At 46.5% G+C, this 21,764-nt stretch overlaps 1 protein-coding gene across 1 annotated transcript in view; it reads left to right on the top strand.

Moving 5' to 3' along the window:
* Positions 1-4,019: 4,019 nt before the first annotated feature.
* The window catches only part of LOC137143949 (nuclear GTPase SLIP-GC-like), a 37,738-nt gene continuing 19,993 nt past the window's right edge, over positions 4,020-21,764 (top strand). Inside the window, exons 1-9 of the mRNA XM_067534027.1 lie at positions 4,020-4,120; positions 6,488-6,593; positions 9,662-9,884; positions 10,594-10,812; positions 11,713-11,940; positions 12,800-12,975; positions 14,331-14,349; positions 16,819-16,908; positions 18,292-18,397. Coding sequence (XP_067390128.1) covers positions 6,496-6,593; positions 9,662-9,884; positions 10,594-10,812; positions 11,713-11,940; positions 12,800-12,975; positions 14,331-14,349; positions 16,819-16,908; positions 18,292-18,397 — 1,159 coding nt within the window. The 5' untranslated portion in view covers positions 4,020-4,120; positions 6,488-6,495. The remainder of the gene's footprint in view (positions 4,121-6,487; positions 6,594-9,661; positions 9,885-10,593; positions 10,813-11,712; positions 11,941-12,799; positions 12,976-14,330; positions 14,350-16,818; positions 16,909-18,291; positions 18,398-21,764) is intronic.

Genomic DNA, 21,764 nt, shown 5'->3' with positions numbered 1-21,764 from the left:
GCACAGCAGAGGATCTGGACAGTGGGAAAGACACAACCAGGAGTGTAGGGGCCTAACGCTTCCCCCCACCCACATTCCCTGGGGATGGAAAATAGCTGGACACTAGGAAGGGAGCTGGGGAATGCTTATTTGGCTGACTGAGCTGTTGAGAGTGAGAGCTCCCTGCTGGGGACCAGGGGGCTATGAGCACCCCCCAAACTGAAAGAGCTGAGGGAGGTAGGAAGCAGTCCAGGGGCGGTTGGCCAGATGGACCAGGAAGAGCAACCGAGTCATTCCATGGCTCTCCCTCTAGGTCCCTGGGCTGGGACTCAGTGGAGAGGGAGGGCCCGGTACCCACTACCTTCCCTCCACCTCAGTCCAGGAGAACCCCTGCACCGGGAATTGATGGGCAGCAGTTTCACTGTTAGGCCTGCTGATTTCCAGGCGGCTTGCCCCCGTGTCATTCCAAGTACAGTCATTCTCCCACACACATTTTGTGTCGACCAGTGACCACACATGCACAGGGGACTAAAGGGGTGAAAGGACTGTCGGGTCAAGGCCTACCAGCCTGTGAGTGAAACCGGTTACAGGTGGATTGAGGTAGTTTTGTGGATGCTTAGAACTTTTCCCAAGCATAAGGGACTGCATGGGAGTACGGTGCTTGTTTGGAAATGTAACAAGTCGGTGATGGAGGCTGGTCACATGGGCCGCTCAGAAGCTGGAGTCAACTTTTCAATACTGAATGAGGACCCAAGGAATTCTAGACCAGTCAGCCTACCTTCAATCCTGGAGAGTTGCTGGAACAACCCATTAAGCAATTTGTTTGTAAGCAATAGGGTTATAAGTAATAACCAGCATGGATTTGTCAAGACGTGGTCATGCCAAACCAATCAAATTTTCTTCTTTGATGGGGTTATTGGCCTGGAGCATGAGGGGAAGCTGTACACGTGATACGTCTTGATTTTAGTAAGGCTACTGGTGCAGTCCCATGTGACATTCTCTTAAGCAAACTAGGGAAATGTGGTCTAGATGAAATTGCTATGAGGTGGGTGCAGCACTGGTTGAAGGACCGACTCAAAGAATAGTTTTCAGTAGTTTACCCGTAGCTGTCAAACTGAGAGGATGTTTGAGTGAGGTCCCACAACGGTTAGTTATTAGTTGGCATTTTCATTAATGACTTGGATAATGGAGTGGAGAGCATGCTTATAAAATGTGCGGATGATGCAAAGCTGGGATGGTTTGCTAGCACCTGGAGGATAACATTAGAATTAATAACAGCCCCGACACATTGGAGATTGGTCTGCATTCAACAAGATGAAATTCAATAAAGACAGTTACAGAGTACTTCGCTTACAAAGAAGAAAATGAAACGCACAACTACAAAATGGGGCATCACCCGTGAGACAGGACCAGACCTGATGGCTATAGAAGGATGCCAGAAGACACATATATTAGCCCCAGGCTCATTAAATCCTTATTCCTGGGTGATTCAGCTGGGGTTACTCCGGGGCAATTAGGCCAGCTGAGGCCAATTAAGGAGCTTGCCCCAGCAGTTAAAAGCCTCCATTTCAGGCAGACAGGGGCAGCTGAGAGGGAGTTGGGTGAATGAGCAGAGCAGCTACAACACTTGGAGCTAGTGTTGGTGTTGCGACAGCACCAAGCCACGGGAGTTAAGGAGAAGTCTGTCCAGGCAGGGCCGGGGGATGCAGGCCCCAAAAGCCTAAAGGAGGACCAGAACTGCTCAAGCAACTGGACAGAGAGTCTCGAGGGGGGGGAAGAAGGAAACCCGCCTACCCGATTCCAGGCAGTGGACTGCAAGCAGAGGGGCCACGAACAAGCAACCCAAAGAAGGTAGTATAGCTGATGAACTAAGCCGTTTGAGGCTACTCCTCGCAGGGTCCCTGGGTCGAGGCCAGGGGTAGAGGGTGGGACTGGGCCCCTCCTGTTCCCACCCAGTTTCCACCCAGCCACACCACCGGCGTAGCCGAAGGGAGCGTAGACCCACGGGGCCGAATAGGCCTACCTCGCCACACCAGTGAGACAGTAGTACTGCTGAAAAAGATCTGGGGGTTATAGTAGTTCAGAAATTGAAGATGAGTCAAGAGTGTGATGCAGTTGTGAAAAAGGCTAATATCATTCTGGGATGTATTAACAGGAGTGTCGTATGTAAGAGACCGGAGGTAATTGTCTTGCTCTGCTCTGCACTGATGAGGCCTCAGATGTTGACAAACTGTAGAGAGTTCAGAGAAGAACAATAAAAAAGATTCTGAACATCTGACCTGTGAGGAAAGATTAAAAATAACTGGTATGTTTAATCTGGAGAAAAGAAGCCTGAGGGGGACTAGCATTGCAGTTGAGGGCCTGAGAGGCCACCTGGGATGAATTCCCAGCTCAGGCTGACTCCTTGGGCAAGCCACTCAAGATGAGATTTTTAAAGGTGCCTAAGGCATTTGGACACCCAATTCTCATTGCAATTAAAGTTTGGCATTTTTGAAGATCTCAGCCTGAATCTCTCTCTCCTTCAGTCCCCATCTGTAAAGAGAGATGATAACACTTCCTTTTTCCTACTTCTTTCCATTAATTTCTATTCAGACTGAAAGCTCTTCGACCGAGACTTTCTTGTATTCTATTCCATATTGGTGCATTATACCTCGCTTGTCACCGTAGTATATGAGCATCTTCCAGTAGTGCATTAAGCAACATAACTGTACATCTGTCACATGATGTTTGTTCTCTCATCGTCTCCCCAGAGGGAGACGTGTATGGAATGGAATGACTTGCTTTGGTAGGGGTTTTTATTATTATTATTTGTTCAGCCTACCTATTGCTGCAGAGAAGGCAAGGCCAAGGAAGTGCGTTTTGCACTTGAAACAGAAAGTGGTGAAATTTGTTATGGTCGTCCGTTCTCTTGGGGGAGTTCATTCCACAACCTCGGACCACCCCTGGAGAAAGTTCTGTTTCCTGCACAGACAAGCTTTGCTTGTGTTGTCGAGCGTTCCATTGTGCAAGAGGAGCGAAGTTACCAACCACGGTCTTCGTCACAGAGCTTTAGATGCTCTTTTAGGTATCCTGGGCCCAGGTCATGGTGCGTCTTGAAGATAAGGACTGAGACCTTAAACTTGACACTAGCTTCTATGGGAACATAATGTAGGGAACAGAGGACAGGTGTGATGATGTGCTGCAGCATTTTGTACTAGTTGGAGTGTCCTAAGTGCTGAAGGTTTCATGGCCTGCTTTATTGCATTCCTGTGTCCAGCCAAGAAGAGATGAAGGCATGGAGTCAAATTAAGTAAAGATCTTAAATGAACCAAACTGTGCTGTAGAATCTTTATGGATAGTAATTCCATGCTTGAATAATAAGAATATAGCAGTAGGGATATACTACCGACCACCTGACCAGATTGGTGATAGTGACTGTGAAATGCTCAGGGAGATTAGAGAGGCTATAAAAATAAAAAACTCAGTGATAATGGGGGATTTCAACTCTTCCCATATTGACTGGGTGCATGTCACATCAGGACTGGATGCAGAGAGAAAGTTTCTTTACACCTTCAATGACTGTTTCTTGGAGCAGCTAGTCCTGGATCCCATGAAAGGAGAGGCAATTCTTTATTCAGTCCTTGTGTGGAGCACGGGATCTGGTCCAAGAGGTGAATCTAGTTGAATCGCTTGGTAATAGTGATAATAAGTAATAGTAATAATAGTAATAATAATAATAAATAATAATAACCCTAAAATAAATAGGGTTAAATAAAATAATAATAATAATAATAATAAAGTAATAATAGTAATAATGAGCTGTTCTTATGTTCATATGAATAACTGTGGCCAGGTCTTAATATGTATACAGCACCTAGCACAGTCCCGGCCTCTACCAGTACTGTAATGCAAATAACAGTGATGGATTTATACCCATAAGTGGATCAGTGTCTTCTCATGCCATCTGTACTGAACCTCAGGTCATTAGCGAGCCTTGTAACCTATGTCCATCTCTAATGTGATTGTGCTAACGAGGACGCCTCTTTAACCTGAAAAGGTGCCGAGTGGGAAGATATAAATGCACCATCATCTGCCAAGAAAAAGAGGAAGTTGGACAAGTATCGAGCATTCGAGTTGGAGGAGCAAGAGTCCCTGAAAACCTGTAAGTATGAAAACTGCCAGCCCCTGCTGACAGTGGGGAGCTGTGCCTGCAATACTCAGGGCTTTGGGGAGAGGGCAAAACTGGACCCAGCCCTGGCTGTGGTGGAGGCACAGAAGCCATTTTCCCTCCCCAGGGGTCGGGTGCAAGGCTGCACAGCCCATATTCATGGGGCTGCTCTGTGGCACTTGCAGCAGGGGGCATCAGGGCCGCGGCATTCCATCGAAGGTGTGAGGCTTCTCGGGTCACCCAGCGCTGTGAGCTGGGCGTTGGCCCTGGAATACAACCAGCCTGTCAGCTGCCCAAGCACCCGCCTCTGGGCTACACCAGTCTGCCCTGCCCTGCAGACTGACCATATACGCATGCCAGCCCCCGAGTGCCTTCAAAGTGTCCCCACTCTGGTATCCAGCCCCTGGTCACTGGACCCCCACAGAAATCCCAGACCCTCTGTTCCCAGCCCAGTTTTACCTTAGCCCAGCTCTCCATCTCCTCACACAGCACTTCAGTTCAATCCTAGCAAAACAAAAGGGAATTAGTTTAAGAAAGCCTGGAGATTCCACTGGAAACAAGTGTGAGGGATGGAAACAAATGGTGACATAAAAGAAAGTCGTAAGACACGAACTAGGGCCTGTAGGCAGTTGTTCTTTGTGCTACATTGGCTCTGTGCAGATAGCCAGCCCAGCAAACCTTGCTCGAACTGCCCAAAGAGATGACAGATCCCTTTCATTAACAAAGGCACATTGGCAGGTTAATTATCGATGAAGCAGAATCTTAGTATCCCGTAGACTCAACAGGAACACTGACACGTATGCCCGTAGCAATGGACCAGCTCAGTGAATGGCAGGACTTTCCATTCCCCCCTCGGCCGGACAAAGACATCCCCTTTGAGATTCCGCTTATATACATTGGTACAAATAAATTACGTATTGCCCCTCTGACGTGGTGAGTGACCACTCTGTACCTTGTACCTGTCGATTTGATCAAAACATCTCTATCCATCCCCCTGTCATCCTGACCTTATCTTTAAGAGGGGTCAGTGTGTCCTTGTGTCACCTTCGGGGAGTGTGTTCACACCATAGCCGTATATCGGAGTGTTCTGGTACCACCCTTCTGGAACGTGTTTCTGTGAATACTTAGTGCCCAGAAGTCCTGGTGTTTTTGCAACACCAGCCCTGTTCTTGCCAAGTTCATGTAGTGGGTAGTGAATCTGACAGCAGACATCTGCTTTGTAACAGGGCAGGGCCTGACTTTTGCTAACTCTTCTTTGTATTAGCAGGGCTTGACTTGAGTTCAGCCTTAGGCCTCATACCAAGCCTTGTGTCTCAGGCTCTCTTTGTACTACAGGGCCTGCACTTATTAATAGCTGCCACTTTCCTAGCTACTAGAGTACAGTCTCACCCCAAAGTTCAGTCTTTCGCAGTGCTTGCTAGTCCCAGGTAGCCAGGACCAAGTCTTCCATGACCCACCCCCACTCATCCTGTGATCTATGGAATCAGTCTTTTGTCTTTATTCACAGGCCGGGCCATCCCCTCACTGCCCTGTTGTTCCTTTTTACTGCCAAGTGGTTTCAAGGTTTACAGTTTGTCTTTGGTTTTTCCATTGACTTTTCTGAGTTTAGGGAAAGGTAGACAATTAAGTAACGCATTACATAATTGGCTAGCCTGGGAAAGGTGACAACTCCCTCCTGCTTGACGGGGCCATCGCTGAGACATATGGTTCATTTTCACTCGAAGACCCAAGGGCACCAATGTTCAATATACCAACATTATTCATTAAATATCACTCGAACACATCATCTCAATATGATGATAAGTATCGATAAGTTACAAACGTCCAGTAGAGATCTCACATGTTACCATTTGTGGATAAATACCATGAAAGTGGGGTATTAGATGCAGTGAGTTGTCAGGTTACTTGTAAAGAACAGCGAATCCTTTGCCAATTGGCCCCAGTGGGCCTCACTCTTAAAGCTCACCTGAAATAGCCTCTAGCACATTAGTCCTCAACCTACTTACCATTGTGAGCCACATACGCAGCTCTCTATTTGTTATGTGGGCCAGATCCACACAATATATATATACTGCCTGTATGGGCCTGAGGATCTAGTATGAGCCACAGCTGTGTGCTGGTTGGGCCTCAAGCAGCCCGCAGGCGGCAGGTTGAGAACTACTGCACTAGCAGAACAGCACCTGCTAGCATCATGCTGGGACATTGGCTCAGGGGGATAAAGGGCCATCTATTGAATCACCACTGCCATCTCACCCTGGGTTTTCCCAGGAGTTCTCCCCTTCTTGCTCTGAGTTGGTACAATGCAGCGTAGCTGGTGAGAGCTGACTCTAACCCTAGCATGTAATTGTATCCTCCTTCCAGATGAAAATATGGAATCCAGGATCAGGAAAGTTGTGAACATCATGTACGAGAAGCTGACCGCCTCTCTGCCCCAGGAAAATATGTCGGACGAGATTAAATATCTCATGTGAGTCTGCAGCCCAGTTTCTCCCTTAAAGACTAATGATTTAGACACCATAGCCTGTGCTCACACAGGCCTCTGCTTACCTGCTCTATGGACAGACCCACCTCACAATGTGCAGATCTAGGTCTGAACTCCTCGTGCATTCGAAGGGTTTGGGTACAGACCTGTCTCTTGATAGCACCATTGGAAATGACACATGGACTGGATCATGGTCCCTCTTCAGGAAGGAGAGACAGGGGCGAAAGGGTGGAGGAGTTGCACTGTATGTAAGAGAGCACTATGACTGCTCTGAGCTCCAGTATGAAACTGGAGATAAGCCAGTTGAGAGTCTCTGGGTTAAGCTTAAAAACAAGAACAATAAGGTTGATGTCGTGGTGGGTGTCTGTTACAGACCAGGAGGACGCGGTAGATGAGGCTTTCTTCAGTCAGCTAGGGAAAGTTTCCAGTTCACAGAACCTGATTCTCCTGGGGGACTTCAGTCACCCTGACATCTGCTGGAAGAGCAATACAGCAGAGCACAGACAATCCAGGAAGTTTTTGGAGAGTGTTGCGGACAACTTCCTGGTGCAAGTGTTGGAGCAACCAGCTTGGGACTGTGCTCCTCTTGACCTGCTGCTCACAAACAGGGAAGATTTGGTGGGGAAGTAGAAGTGGGTGGCAACCTAGGCAGCAGTGACCATGAGATGGTCGAGTTCAGGATCCTGACAAAAGGGAGAAAGGAGAACAGCAGGATATGGACCCTGGACTTCAGAAAAGTAGAGTTTGACTCCCTCAGGGAGCAGATGGGCAGGATGCCCTGGGAGGCTAATATGAGGGGGAAAGGAATCCAAGAGAGCTGGCTGTATTTTAAAGAAACCTTCTTGAGGGCACAGGAACAAACCATCCCGATGTGCAGGAAGAATAGCAAATATGGTAGGCGCCCAGCTTGGCTTAACAAAGAAGTCTTTGGTGAGCTTAAACACAAAAAAGAAGCTTACAAGAAGTGGAAGCTTGGTCAGGTGACTAGGGAGGAGTATAAAAATACTGCTCGTACATGCAGGAATGAAATCAGGAAGGTAAAAGCACAATTGAAATTGCAACTAGCAAGGGATGTGAAAGGGAACAAGAAGGATTTCTACAGGTATGTTGCCAAGAAGAGGAAGATTAGGGAAAGTGTGGGCCCCTTACAGAATGGGGGAAGCAACGTAGTGACAGAGGGTGTAGAGAAAGCTGAGGTACTCAATGCCTTTTTTGCCTCTGTCTTCACACACAAGGTCAGCTTCTAGACTACTGCACTGAGCAGCACAGAATGGGAAGAAGGTGAACATCCCGCTGAAGGAACAGGGTCAGGACTATTTAGAAAGATTGGCCATACACAAGTCCATGGGGCGAAATACAACGCACCCAAGGTTGCTGAGGGATTTGGCTGATGTGATTTCAGAGCCATTGGCTATTATCTTTGGAAGCTCGTTTCAATTGAGGGAGGTCCCTGATTGGAAAAAGGCAAATCTAGTGCCCATCTTCAAGAAAGGGAGGAAAGAGGATCCAGGGAACTACAGACCAGTCAGTCTCACCTCAATCCCTGGAAAAATCATGGAGCAGGATCTCAAAGAATCCAAGTTAAGGCACTTAGAAGAGAGGAAGGTGATCAGGAACAGTCAACATGGATTCACCCAGGGTAAATCATGCCTGACCAACCTGATTGCTTTCTATGAAGAGGTGACTGGCTCTGTGGACGTGGGGAAAGCGGTGGGCGTGATATACCTTGACTTTAGCATGTTCTTTAGCAAAACTTTTGATACTGTCTCTCACAGTATTCTTATCAGCAAGTTAAAGAAGTATGGGTTGGATGAATGGACTATAAAATGGATAGAGAGCTTGGCTAGATCATTGGGCTCAATGGGTAGTGATCAATGGCTCCATGTCTAGCTGACAGCCGGTCACAAGCAAAGTGCCCCAGGGCTTGGTTTTGTTCAACATCTTCATTAATGATCTGGAGGATGGGGTATATTGCACCCTTAGCAAGTTTGCAGATGACACTAAGCTCTGGGGAGTGGTAGATACTGTGGAGGGCAGGGATAGGATACAGAGTGACCTAGACAAATTAGAGGATTGGTCCAAAAGAAATCTGATGTTCAACAAGGACAAGTGCAGAGTCCTGCACTTGGGACGGAAGAATCCCATGCACAGCTACAGACTGGGGACCGAGGGGCTAGGCAATAGTTCTGCAGAAAAGGACCTGGGGGTTACAGTGAATAAGAAGCTGGATATGAGTCAGCAGTGTGCCCTGGTTGTCAAGAAGGCTAATAGCATATTGGGCTGCATTAGTAGGAGAATTGACAGTAGGTCGAGGGAAGTGATTATTCCCCTCTATTCAGCATTGGTGAGGCCGCATTTGTAGTATTGTGTCCAGTTTTGGGCCCCCCACTACAAAAAGGATGTGGACAAGTTGGAGAGAGTCCAGCGGAGGGCAACAAAAATGATGAGGGGGCTGGAGCACATGACTTATGAGCAGAGGCTGAGGGAACTGGGCTTGTTTAGTCTGCAAAAGAGAAGAGTGAGGGGGGATTTGATAGCGGCCTTTAACTACCTGAAAGGGGGTTCCAGGGAGGATGGAGCTAGGCTGTTCTCAGTGGTGGCAGATGACAGAACAAGGAGTAACGGTCTCAAGTTGCAGTGGGGGAGGTCTAGGTTGGACATTAGGAAAATGTTTTTCACTAGGAGAGTGGTGAAGCACTGGAATAGGTTACCTAGGGAGGTGGGGGAATCTCCATCCTTAGAGGTTTTTAAGCTTTGGCTTGACACAGCCCTGGCTGGGATGATTTAGCTGAGGTTGGTCCTGCTTTGTGCAGGGGGTTGGACTAGATACTTCCTGAGGTCCCTTCCAACTCTCATCTTCTATGATTCTATCATTCCCACTAGCCCAGGGTCCAGTCTCTGATCCAGTGTTCATTGAAATCAGTTGGGGAGGGAGAAGGGGGGCATCTTTCCACTGACTGCAATGGGTCTCTGTTTGTGAGGCAGGGAGCTGCCTGGCCCTTCCCAAATACATGAGTCTGTCTAACCCTTCCTCCTTCTCTCCTTCTTCTCAGGAACCGTCTCCTCACTTTGAAGACCAAGTCTTCCTTGGACCCTATTTATATCGGGCTCTTTGGCAGTACTGGGGCCGGGAAGAGCACGCTGTTCAATGCCATCATCGATCAGCAATTCTTCCTGCCAGTGTCAGGGAGTGAAGCCTGCACCTCATGCATTGTGCAAGTCAACAACACCCGGGGTGAAAACTACGAGGCAAAAATTCACCTTCTCTCACTAGAGGCAAGGCTGATTCCTCTGCATGGCACAGGGGATGGGACAGATGTGTTCTTTAGCAGAGTATCCTGGCTGCTCGGTGTGTAACCCTGCCCCCTCCACAGTGAATCTCTGTCTTATGGAGAGGGCGGCTGGCTGCCTGGCCCACATGGCCCCTGCTGGCTGCTTCTTACACTGAGGCTCATTCCTGCCTGATGATGGCTGTGGGCTCCAGGAAGGAAGTCATGTGCTCTAAGGACAGGGCTGAGGCTGGTTCTCTGCTGCTTAGGAGGCCCAGAATGGACAAGAGGAAGCAACAGCACTTCCCTCCCTGCTTTGCTTGCAGTTGGCCAGAGGGGATTCCCACTGCTGGAACCACAGCTGGTTTGTCTGCTGCATAATCCAGGGAATCACTTGTGCTGCTTCTGCAGTACTGCTCCCCACACCTTCTCCTGCAGCACTGAGCCACTTCTCAGCTCCCCTACCACACCCTCTGCTCAGCATTCAAACAGCTCTTCAGTCACTTTAGTTGGACTGCTGTTACACCACTCCCACCCAGCCCGAGTTCCAGGCACCCCCATCGCTACTGACATCCACGACCGCTGTCTGTACAACCCTAATCAAATCCAGCCCAAGCACCTGCATTATCCCATAATAACAACCTGGATCACCTCCCAGCCCAGCGCCCAAATGCCCAAGATAATAATGGCCTGTTTGCCCTGCTCTGCCCTGGCAGGAATGGAAGGAGGAACTGAAGAATCTGGTGGAGCTTGTGAAGAAACCCGAGGAGGAGGAGGAAGAAGGGGAGGAAGAGGGTGATGTAGGTGAAGCTGTCCAAAAGATTCAAGCGCTCTATGGGAAAGATGCTGAAACCAGACCTTATGGAGATCTGTTGAGAGCGAAGCTACTAGTAAATATCCCTGCCAAAAAATTTATTCTCCTCAAAGCAGCGCAGGTGAGTGACTGTCTGCTCATAAAATCCAAATCCATTGTGGGTTCAAAAAAGAATTAGATAAATTCACGGAGGACAGGTCAATCAATGGCTATTAGCCAAGGTGATCAGGGACAAACCCCATGCTCTGGGTTTCCCTAAACCTCTGACTGCCAGAAATTGGGAGTGGATGACAGGGGATGAATCACTAGATAAAGAGCCTTGTTCCATTCACTCCCTCTGAAGCACCTGGCCCTGGGCCACTCTTAGAAGACAGGATACTGGGCTAGATGGACCATTGGTCTGACCCAATATGGCAGTTCTTATGTGGGGGGAATGGGTGAAGAGGGTGGGGCCAGAGCAGAAGGAGGCTGGGGAGGGGAGGGGATAGGTGGGGTCCAGACAGGGGTGGGATGGGGAGGGAGGTGCTAGAGCAGGGGGAGGAATGGGTGGGAAGGGGGGTTCTGGAGCAGCAGGACTAAGTGAGTACGGCCCAGTCTCAGACAGTGAAGGTGGGTGCGGAGAAGGCGGGGAGGAGAAGCAGGGAAATATTGCTTCTTGTCATCAGCTAAATGAACTCCACATTGTTTTTCTTGTTACATCACTTATATGAAGTCAACAATGCTGAACAATTCTACAAGTTCTACATGCGAGTGTGAATCATGCTGCATGAATTAGGGCAGTGGTTCTCAAACTATTTACCATCCAGTCGTTCTTTTATCAGAGAAACAAAAGTAGGAGGGGAGAGATTCAAGACAGTGATAGGAAATGGGTGATTGTGCAGTGGGGGATGAATAGTGTGGGATGAAACTTGGTCTCACAACACCCCCCGTGGAAGGTTGTTCAGTTCATTACTGTTCACAGAGGACTTCAAGGTCCTATCACCATAGAGGGGCAGAGTTTGATTTATTTATTGTGTCCCAGGCAAAAGAACTCTCTGACAAACTGGACTCTTTTATCCGGTGTCACAATGACAAGGATGTGGAGGAACCAGCACAGGATGACGTGAGAACCAAGATGCGACTCTGGCCACTAATCAAATACGTGGAAGTGACGATTCCGAAGTCAGATGTGATTCCGGAAGGTGTCGTGTTTATGGATATTCCCGGGACAGGAGATTACAACAGCAAAAGGGATGAAATGTGGAAAGAGGTGACTTGCCAGCTCTGCGCTGTGTGGGAGGAAATGCTGAGACATTATTTGGCTGGAGAGTGTTTAAACACTGATTGTAACATCACCATTCCAGTGTAACGAAGGGAGCAAAGCTCTGGAGAGGGCAATGTGCTCTTGGGTCTGGGGAAGGCTTTAGTGGTATGGACAGAATCAGCACCTGAGGGTGCACCCCTGCTATTAGCTAAAGGTGCTTCCCAGCTGGGATCATTGCTGCTGCTGGATTCCCATAGCATCACAGGCCCATAGCACCTCCGCACGTGCCTGGGGGACTGATGGTTTTCTTCTGAAGTGCAGACCCTGCAGAGATCACATGCTCCTTTATCTTCTCTCCCCTAGGGCTATCCCACTGAATGTCTGCACAGCAATTACACGCCCGCAGCTGGCCCAGGTCAGCTGACTCCAGCTCGGGACATGGGGCTGTAAATTGCTGTGTAGACGTTCACTGCAGCCCAGACCCCGGGACCCCGCCCCCCTCCTGTGGGGTCTAGAGCTCAGGCTGTGGTCCAAATGCAAATGTCTATACAGATATTTTATAGCCCAAGCCAGCTGACTCAGGCCAGCCACGGGTGTCTAATTGCTGTGTAGACATATCCCTAGAGGTGAACTTCGAACTCCTGCTAGTGCTGTCCTGAATGGCACAGTTGCATCATAGCTGGGGGACTGGAACGAGGGGCTCAAATTACTAGCACAATCCTGCAGAGACTGAGCGCTCCTCATTGCCATGGCCGTCAGTGGGGAATCGAGGGTGCTCCACTTATTGCAGGATGGCACCTGGCTGCCTTTTCCCTTCCAGATATAATTCTCTCTCTCACGCTCTCTCTCTGTTGTTCTCCTTAAGAGCATCAATAAATGTTCAGTCATCTGGGTTATCAGCGACATCGAACGAGTTGTGGGGGACAAAGTGCATGAAGTGCTGCTGACTGAGAGCATCAAAGCTTACCAAGGCGGGATGTGCAGCGACATCGCCCTGGTGGTCACCAAGTCTGATAAGCTGCATCTGAAGGAATACCTGAGGTAGTGGAATAGTCTATCCCCGGGCTTCAGGAAGTGCAAAAGTCCTTCCTTCAGATATGTACAGTCTGTCTGCCCGTCTTCCTCCTGCAGCCCCTCCTTCTAGCTACCGGCCAGTCCATGTTCACCCATCGGCTTCTGAAGCATCTGGCGTTTGTTCTGGCAGGTGTTTTCAGTGTCTAACAACAGTCTTGGTCTAGACCAGTGGTTCTCAAATGTATTTGATAACGCCTCCCTTCTTTGCGTCTAGTAATAGTTTACACCCACCCTTCTGCCACACAAGTGCATGTACAGGGAAAAAATAAATCAACATGCAAATCTCACTAAACATGACATTCAGTAAGGCATTGATTCAGCCAGACCCAACGATCCATTGCAATAAGAGCAAAAGCAAAACTGCGAGTTTGCTTACAATTAAATGTGCACACTGCATCGCAGCAAATGGATTAACGGGCAGATGGCAACGACTTTGTATAACGCTATGCAAACGTAACAGAAATCCATCAGAATGCACAGCGCCATCTAGAGTCAGATGCACAGCACCATCTGAGGACTTTATATGTCTGGAGGAATCAGCTTTGCTAGTTATTCATCACTGTGGGTAAAATGTGCGCAGGAAGTTTATTTTTTCCTAAAGCTTCTCATGGCCTCACTAGAATATATTCCACACCCCCAGTTCAGGGGGGCCCTCCTGTAGTTTGAGAACCTCTGGTCTAGACAGGATGAAAGTGTAGGTATCTGTGTGTATAACACTGTGCCCCTGGGAGAGTCGGCAGCAGGAACTGAACGTGAGAGCTGAGGATTGAAAAGCATCCTCTACTTTGCAATTAAACTATGTGAAATCTGCCATCGCAGTCTTTTCATTTGAATGTACCCAATGTCTCACCACCCAACACTTCACCAATGTCACCTGCCCAGCTGCAGTAACCACCCAGAACGTCACAGCAGTAGCAGGGATAGAACTCTGATCCTCTTCTTCCGAAAATAACACTGGAGCTATAGGAGAATCAGTGTGTCAGGGGGAGCCAGTATGTCAGGCTGACGAGAGCTGTGAACCACCAATTCACCTCTGTGTCACAGGCATTAGGAAGAAACAGGTCATTCTGTAATTGTCCTCTACAGGGATTCTTGCACCTTCCACTGAAGCACCTGGTGCTGGTCACTGCTAGGGACAGGATGCTGGGCTAGGTGGACTTTGGGTCTGATCCAGGCTGGCAATGTCTATGAACACACTAAAGCCCACTTTCCAGACTGTGTATTTTCACCTTCCAATAAACCCTTGCACAGATTTATGTGCAAGGGGCATGACAGGATATTTGTCAAACCTGGTTAAATGTGTCCTCTTCATTTTTTTCCAGGGAAAGAAAAGTGAATAACGTGAGTATTTGCAGACTTAAAAAAAAAAAAAAAAAAAAAAAAAAAAAAGGTAGTCTTAAAATTGAAGACACTCCATGAACAAAACTGAGAGGTAACTGATTTGTCTTCTGAAGATGGTGTTATCCCCTAGGCTCCTAAATACAAAGGGCTGCACCAGCAAGACTCCTGCTTACTGTAAGAGGAGCTGCAGGGCTAATTTTTTTTTTAAATTAGGCATTTATAGCATCCATGGGGCCCAGTCTAGGTATCGCCTGCTCACGCTCCACACATGAGCACCCCCATTCGCCTTGTGTGGCTAAGAAAAATGCAGTTTAGCCCACAGTCAGGATAAAATTACAAGAACTATCAGCATTTGTAGTTCAGAAAGGAAGTAGATCATCAGCTGGAATCAGGTAAATATCCTAAGAGCAGCCTGGTCCAGTGGTGTGAAAGCCAGGCAGTCCCTTGTTCTTATCCCATCTCACAGATTCGTAGTGTATTCCTTGGCATGTCTCTGTGCCTTAGCTTCTCCATCTGTAAAATGGGAACAATAGGGTTGTTCCTAAACATGTGAACCCTGAGGAATGCAAAACGTTAGAATTTAGGCAGCCTTCATAACAAAGTTAAGTGAACTCAGCCATATGGGTTTATTTATTTATAGTCATAATCCTAGTAGTCTCTGAGCATGTCACAAACATTATTCAATTTATCCCCTCACCCCTGTGAGGCAGGGCTGTTATTCCCAACTTACCTAGGGTGGGATGGTTACTTAGTCAGTCTTGATGTAAAGACTCCATCTTTCAAAGGGCTTGTCTACACAGAGCAATAATGTGGACTATGGGGTTGTGTGTGATTCCTAAAGTGCACTAACATGCTACTCATTAATTGGTCCATGTGCATCCTGCCAGCATGCACTAGAAGTTCCCTGTGGGCTTCAACATAGAATCCTATAAGTGTAGGACAAGCAGGGACCTCGAGAGGTCATCGAGTGCAGTCCCCTGCACTCAAGGCAGGACTGAGTAATAACTAGATCATCCGTGACAGGTGTTTGTCTAACCTGTTCTTCAAAACCTCCAATGATGGAGACTCCACAACCTCTCTAGGCAATTTGTTCCAGTGCTTAGCTACCCTATAGGAAGTTTTTCCTAATGTCCGTCCTAAGCCTCCCTTGCTGCAATTTAAGCCATTGCTACTTTCCTGTCCTCAGACATTAAGGAGAACAACTTTTCTCCTTCTTCCTTGTAACAACTTTTTATGCACTTGAACTGTTATGTCCTTCCTCAGTCTTCTATTTTCTAGACTAAACAAACCCAATTTTTTCACTTTTTCCTCATGTCATGTTTTCTAGACCTTGAATCATTTCTGTTGCTTTTCTCTGGACTTTCTCCAATTTGTCCACATCTTTCCTGAAATGTGGCACCCATATTGGACCCAATACTCCATTTGAGGCCTTATCAGTGCTGAGTAGAGCAGAATTACTTCTCGTGTCTTGCTTACAATACTCCTGCTAATACATCCTAGGATGATGTTCGCTTTTTTTGCAACACTGTTGATTCAAATTTAGCTTGTGATCCACGACAACCCCAGATCCCTTTCTGCACTACTTCTTCCTAGGCAGTCATTTCCCATTTTGTACGTGTGCAATTGATTGATCCTTCTTAAGTGGATACTTTGCATTTCTCCTTATTGAATTTCATCCTATTTACCTCAGATCATTTCTCCAGTTTGTCCAGATCATTTTGAATTTTACTCCTATTCTCCAAAGCACTGGAAACCCCTCCCAGCTTGGTATCGTCTGCAGACTTTAAGTGTACTCTCTATGCCATTATCTTCATCATTTATGAATATATTGAAGAGAACTGGACCACGGACCCCACTCGATATGCCCTTCCATCTTAACTGTGAACCGCTGATAACCATTCTCTGGGAACAATTTTCCAACCAGTTATGCACCCACCTTATAGTAGAACCATCTAGACTGTTTTCCTGGTTTGTTTATGAGAAGGTCATGTGAGACAGTATCAAAAACCGAACTAAAGTCAAGATGAACCACATCTACCACTTCTCCCCATCCACAAGGCTTCTTCCCCTGTCAGAGAATGCTATTAAATTCGGCTGATGTGACTTGTTTTTGACAAATTCATTCTGACTCTTACTAACGTAGTACTGTTTCAAACAGCAATATGTTAAATCACACTAGGGAATTTCTAGTCCAGGCCGGCAGAGTCCACAAGGACTAATTCATGTGCAACATGTTAGTAGGCTCTAGAAATCACATCCCTTTAGTTGACATTACTGCTTCATGTAGACAAGCCCTAAAACATCTGCTCTAGCTCAAACAGAAGTTCTGGGCTTGATGTAGAAATTGGTGGGTAAAGATTGTCCTGTGTTTTGTTGGAAACCAGATTAGATGGGGTCAGCTGGCTTCAAAACCTGTGGGAACATTTTGGGGTACTACCTATAGTAACTTCATTACCTTTCCAAATGTAGATACCTATCGAAACCAAACATGATGCCATTTTAGAGAGGAACACAACCGTGAAAGTGAAGAAAAGCCGTGGAATGAAGAAAAAACTCGAGGTAAAATATATAGCAGTGGGTTTTCCAGTTATTGGAAACCTATTCCTATTATATTTCAATAGCAAATGTGATGGTCCTTGGACTAATATTTATTACCAAGTGTTTTCCCATGAGATGTGATGACTTCTAGATGGTCTCAATTATAGTATAAAAACCTCAATGTTAACATACAAAGTTCCAAGTCCTAATGAATTCTGGGGCCAGATCTATCTCGGTCTTCACTGCCTAATTCCCACAAACTTTCAATGGATTTAGTTGCCTAACCTTGTTAGATGCTTCTGAAAACTCCATCAGGGATCTCTTCTTTACCTCAAGTGATGAAAACCTGTGTGTTTGGAACTGACCATCCTTTCTGATTTGATTCTGAGTCATAAATAAGGGATCGAGGCACTAAAGTCAATGCATAGACAAAGATGAGCCTCAATTCAGTCTTTGCTCAATGAAAAATTGACAACCCACATCAAATCGCTCCACAGTAATACAGAATTAGGAATTGAAGATGCAATGTTTGTCTGCAGCACAAAGCATTCCTTAAACAAAGCCAGTAACGTAGGGAGAGAGGAAAGAAGACCTCAGAAAGGAAGATAGATGAGCTGGGACACTAATGAGGCAGAGATGTTCACGAAACTGTTCTTAGTGGCAGAAGATGCAGAGGAAGAGGCTCTTGCACCAACAATGGTGAGATTGTGTGATGAGACAGAGGAGTATGCTGCTAAAGGGAGTGAGGGAGTGCAGTTTTGAACTGGACCGTGATGTGAATGGGTAGGTTGAGGATTGTGGAAGAATCCAAACTCAGGGGTCCTTACTAATATGTCCATTGCCTTAGCGGATGGTTCAGAATTAGCCAAAGAACAGATTAGCAAAATCAAAGTTTATTCTTTACGTAAAGAAAGTGGTCCCTTCAAATGTAAGGAATGACAGCTTAAAACTAAATTCTAACAGCTTATATAGTTCCACAGAAATTTTTATACGTCACAACTTCCATGGTCATACACACTAAACAAACTACCCATTCAGGAATTTTTTTAGCTCAGTACTTGCAACTTTCCTTATCTAAGTTACAAGGTCTTTCTCTGCATTCCATTCCTGCTGGCGTCTAAGTTCTATAACTATCTTGTTAACCCTTAACATGCTAAGATTTAAACTTCTGCTAGAAAGGCACTTTCAATCTCAGGCTTTTGCAGCCATTTCTAAAAATCAGTTCTCAGCAGAAACAGAGACCCCATCTTCTTTTCCCTTCACAGGATGCACAACTGATTAAATTAACACTCATTGCATCACTTATTGCGCTAACTGGGGTGCAATTAGACAGTGACAATAGGGTTTTTCTAAAGCTGATTCAATAACCCCACTTTTTAAATAGTCTCTCTCTGTTTTTTTTAGAAAACACTGCCGAGTGATTCAGAAATTCTGCATAAGCCTGATCTAGTTTACACAGTCAGTGCCAAAGAATACTGGCGAGAGAAGTATCTCACTAAGGAAGAGACAGGTAACATGCAAATGTTCTTTCAACATGAATTGCTAAGATTTCATTGTGTAAGGCACTTACTCTGCATCTCCCATGTGCACCTCTTACTGGTGATGGGCGAACTTCACAGGTGCAGGAATTTGGTTCCAAGCAGCCTCTAAATGTGCAGAAGTTTTTCCCCAAACTGTGGGGATTACATTTATTATTATTATTTGTATTACAATTGCACCTGGCGGCCACAACCACAATCAGGGCTCTGTGCTGCTAGGTGCTCTATATGCACATAAGAGACAGTCCCTGCCACATTGTCTCTGCCCTTACAGAATGGGGGAGGCAACCTAGTGACAGATGTCGAAAAAGCTGAAGTATTCAATTATTTTTTGCCTCTGTCTTCGCATACAAGGTCAGCTCCCAGACTACTGCACTCGGCAGCACAGAATGGGGCAGAGGTGAGCAGCTCTCAGTGCTGAAAGAACTGGTTCAAGACTATTTAGAAAGGCTGGATATGCACAAATCCATGGGGATGGATGCAATGCATCCGAGGGTGCTGAGGGAATTGGCTGATGTGATTGCAGAGCCATTGGCCATTATCTTTGAAACCTCGTGGCGATTGGGGAATGTCCCAGATGATTGGAAAAAGGCAAATATAGTGCACGTCTTCCAAAAAGGGAAGGAGGAGGATCTCAGGAACTACAGGCCAATTAGGCTGACCTCAGTCCCTGGAAAAATAATGGAGCAGATCCTCAAGGACTCCATTTTGAAGACATGGAAGAGAGGAAGGTAATCAGGAACAGTCAGCATGGATTCACCAAGGACAAGTCATGTCTGACCAACCTGATTGCCTTCTATGATGAGATGACTGGCTCTGTGGATGTGGGGAAAGCAGTGGGTGTGATGTTCCTTGACTTTAGCAAAGTCTCCCACAGTATTCTTATCAGCAAGTTAAAGAAATATGGATTGGATGAATGGACTATAAGATGGATAGAAAGCTGCCTAGATTGTCGGGCTCAACGGGTGATGATCAACAACTCGATGTCTAGTTGGCAGCCGGTAATAAGTAGAGTGCCCCAGGGGTCAGTGCTGGGACTGATTTTCATTTAAAGTTGAAGTAGGGGAGGTCTAGGTTGGATATTAGGAAAATCTTTTTCACTAGGAGGGTGGTGAAACACTGGAATAGGTTACTGTTATATTAAATCCTTGGAAAGTACTTGTATTTAGAGAGAAATCAGTACGGAACACAGAGAGATGCAAACCCATGAAAAGTCTTTATTGAACTACATTAAAACCAGCCAGGACTGGCTGAGCTATCCCCTAATAGTTGCACTCTATTGCTATGGCAATAAGCTAAACTCTGTTGCTACAGAAACCTAGGGAATAAGGCAAGACACAAAATACACAATATATTCCTCCTCCCCTAATGAAAACGGCCATTTAACAGAACAACCACTAAACTAGGGAATGTGGGTAGCCTGCCTCATATTCTGGTTACACCCCAGGGATTATTCTGCCCCATAATGTGGGTTTACCCTAGCTAAAGATCCAGCCACTGAGGAGGCCTTCTCTCTCTAGGTGGATTACGGCAGACTTCTGGTCTTCTTGCATCGTAAGGTGTTATTGGTGCAAGTCTAACAATGGGCTCAGGACTCGTAGCTCGAACAGGGGAGGATGTTGTATCTGCTCGAACAGGGGAGGGGGCTGAATCTGCTGCAGAGGTGGATGGAGAAGGGTAGTCGAGAATGGATTACTCTCAGCTTGATATCTCACCTGTAATGGTGAGATCAGGCAGTTCAACTGGAGATGTGTCTTTGGGACATGTATGACCTGGCAACAATTGATCTACATGCCGCTGACAGGTGAGATCATCTGCAGTCGGACAATGTAGGAAACTGGTCCTGTTTGGGCCATGACTGTCGCAGAGACCCACTGAGCTCCAGAAGCAGAGTTACAAGCTAGGACAGGCTGTCCAGGACTGAAGATTCGGTCTTTTGCTCTGTGTGCACCTCTGATGACTTGGGTTTGCTGTTGACGTTGCACAACTTGTTGTGCTTTGGCCGGTTTCAGCAGATCAAAGAATGTGCGCAGCTGTCGTCCCATCATTAGAAAGGCCGGGGACACTTTAGTCGTAGCATGAGGTGTGTTTCTATAAGAAGGTGTCCAGACGCTTTTGAATGGAGGAATGTCCCCTTGCAGAACTTAAAGCTGGATTCATGGTCTGCACAAACCTTTCTGCTAATCCATTGGTGGGTGGATGATACGGTGCTGAAGTGATGTGAGGTATCCCATTTTCTTTCATAAAATTTTCAAACTCCTGAGAGCCGAACCGTGGTCCGTTGTCGCTTGCAAGTTGTTCCGGCAGACTGAAACAACTAAAGATTTCACATAGTTTCTGGATAGTACTTTCAGCAGTAGTGGACGGCATTACAGAGACTTCTGGCCATTTAGAGTGGGTGTCTAAAACAACCAGGAACATGCTTCCTTCAAATGGGCCAGCAAATTCAGCGTGAATACACTGCCATGAGTTTTCAGGCCAGTCCTCAGGGTGTAGGGGCACCAACTGAAGCACGTTCCTCACACTCTGACATGAAGTACAAGCTCTTGCCTTCGCTTCAATGGCACTGTCCAGGCCAGGCCACCAAAAGTAGCTTTGTGCAATTTCTTTCATGCGCACTACTCCACAGTGACCTGAATGTACTGTTCTAATATCTGTGATCTCAGTAGTGGTAGAATAATGACGCACAACAACAAGCAACAAGAATGGATTGATAACTCCATCCTCCTGGACATGTAGGGAAGAAGGTCGGGTGAGACCTGAGGGTCCTGAAGAGATGTTCCATGCATCAGTAGGTCATTACTTGGGGTAGTACTGAATCAACACAAATTGCCTTCTTTACTTGAGTAGCAGTGATGGGTGTGTTCTCTACCTGTTCAAAGTAGATTTCTTTCTGGCTAATATCTTGATGTTTAACTGGTAAAGGTAACCTTGAGAGACCATCTGCATTGCAGTGCAGAGTGGATTTCGATATTTGATCTTGTGTGTGTGTAAAGCAACAATACCCATCGTTGCATATGACTAGCAGCCATTGGTGAAATGCCTGTGCATGGTCCAAAAATTTGTTAGAGGTCGATGGTCAGTGAGAAATGTGAATTCCATCCAAACAGGTACTGGTGAAATTTCCGAGTTCTGAAAACGATTCCCAGTGCTTCACTTTCAATTTGAGCATAGTTAGTTTCTGCTTTGCTTAAGATTCATGAGGCAAAATGTGTGACATGACCACTCCCACTCCAAAAGGGGAGGCATCTCAGGCCAGAAGTAGAGGTAAGGACAGATCAAAATGCCTCAGAACCTCTGAATTTAGCTATGCGTATTTAGCCTTGTTAAATGCAACAT

This window comes from Emydura macquarii, unplaced genomic scaffold (assembly GCF_026122565.2).
Source record: "Emydura macquarii macquarii isolate MOO-44397 ecotype Brisbane River unplaced genomic scaffold, CSIRO-AGI_Emac_v2 contig_3372, whole genome shotgun sequence".
In the NCBI taxonomy this organism is placed as follows: Eukaryota; Metazoa; Chordata; order Testudines; family Chelidae; genus Emydura; species Emydura macquarii.
This window is presented reverse-complemented; position numbering and strand designations above follow the sequence as displayed.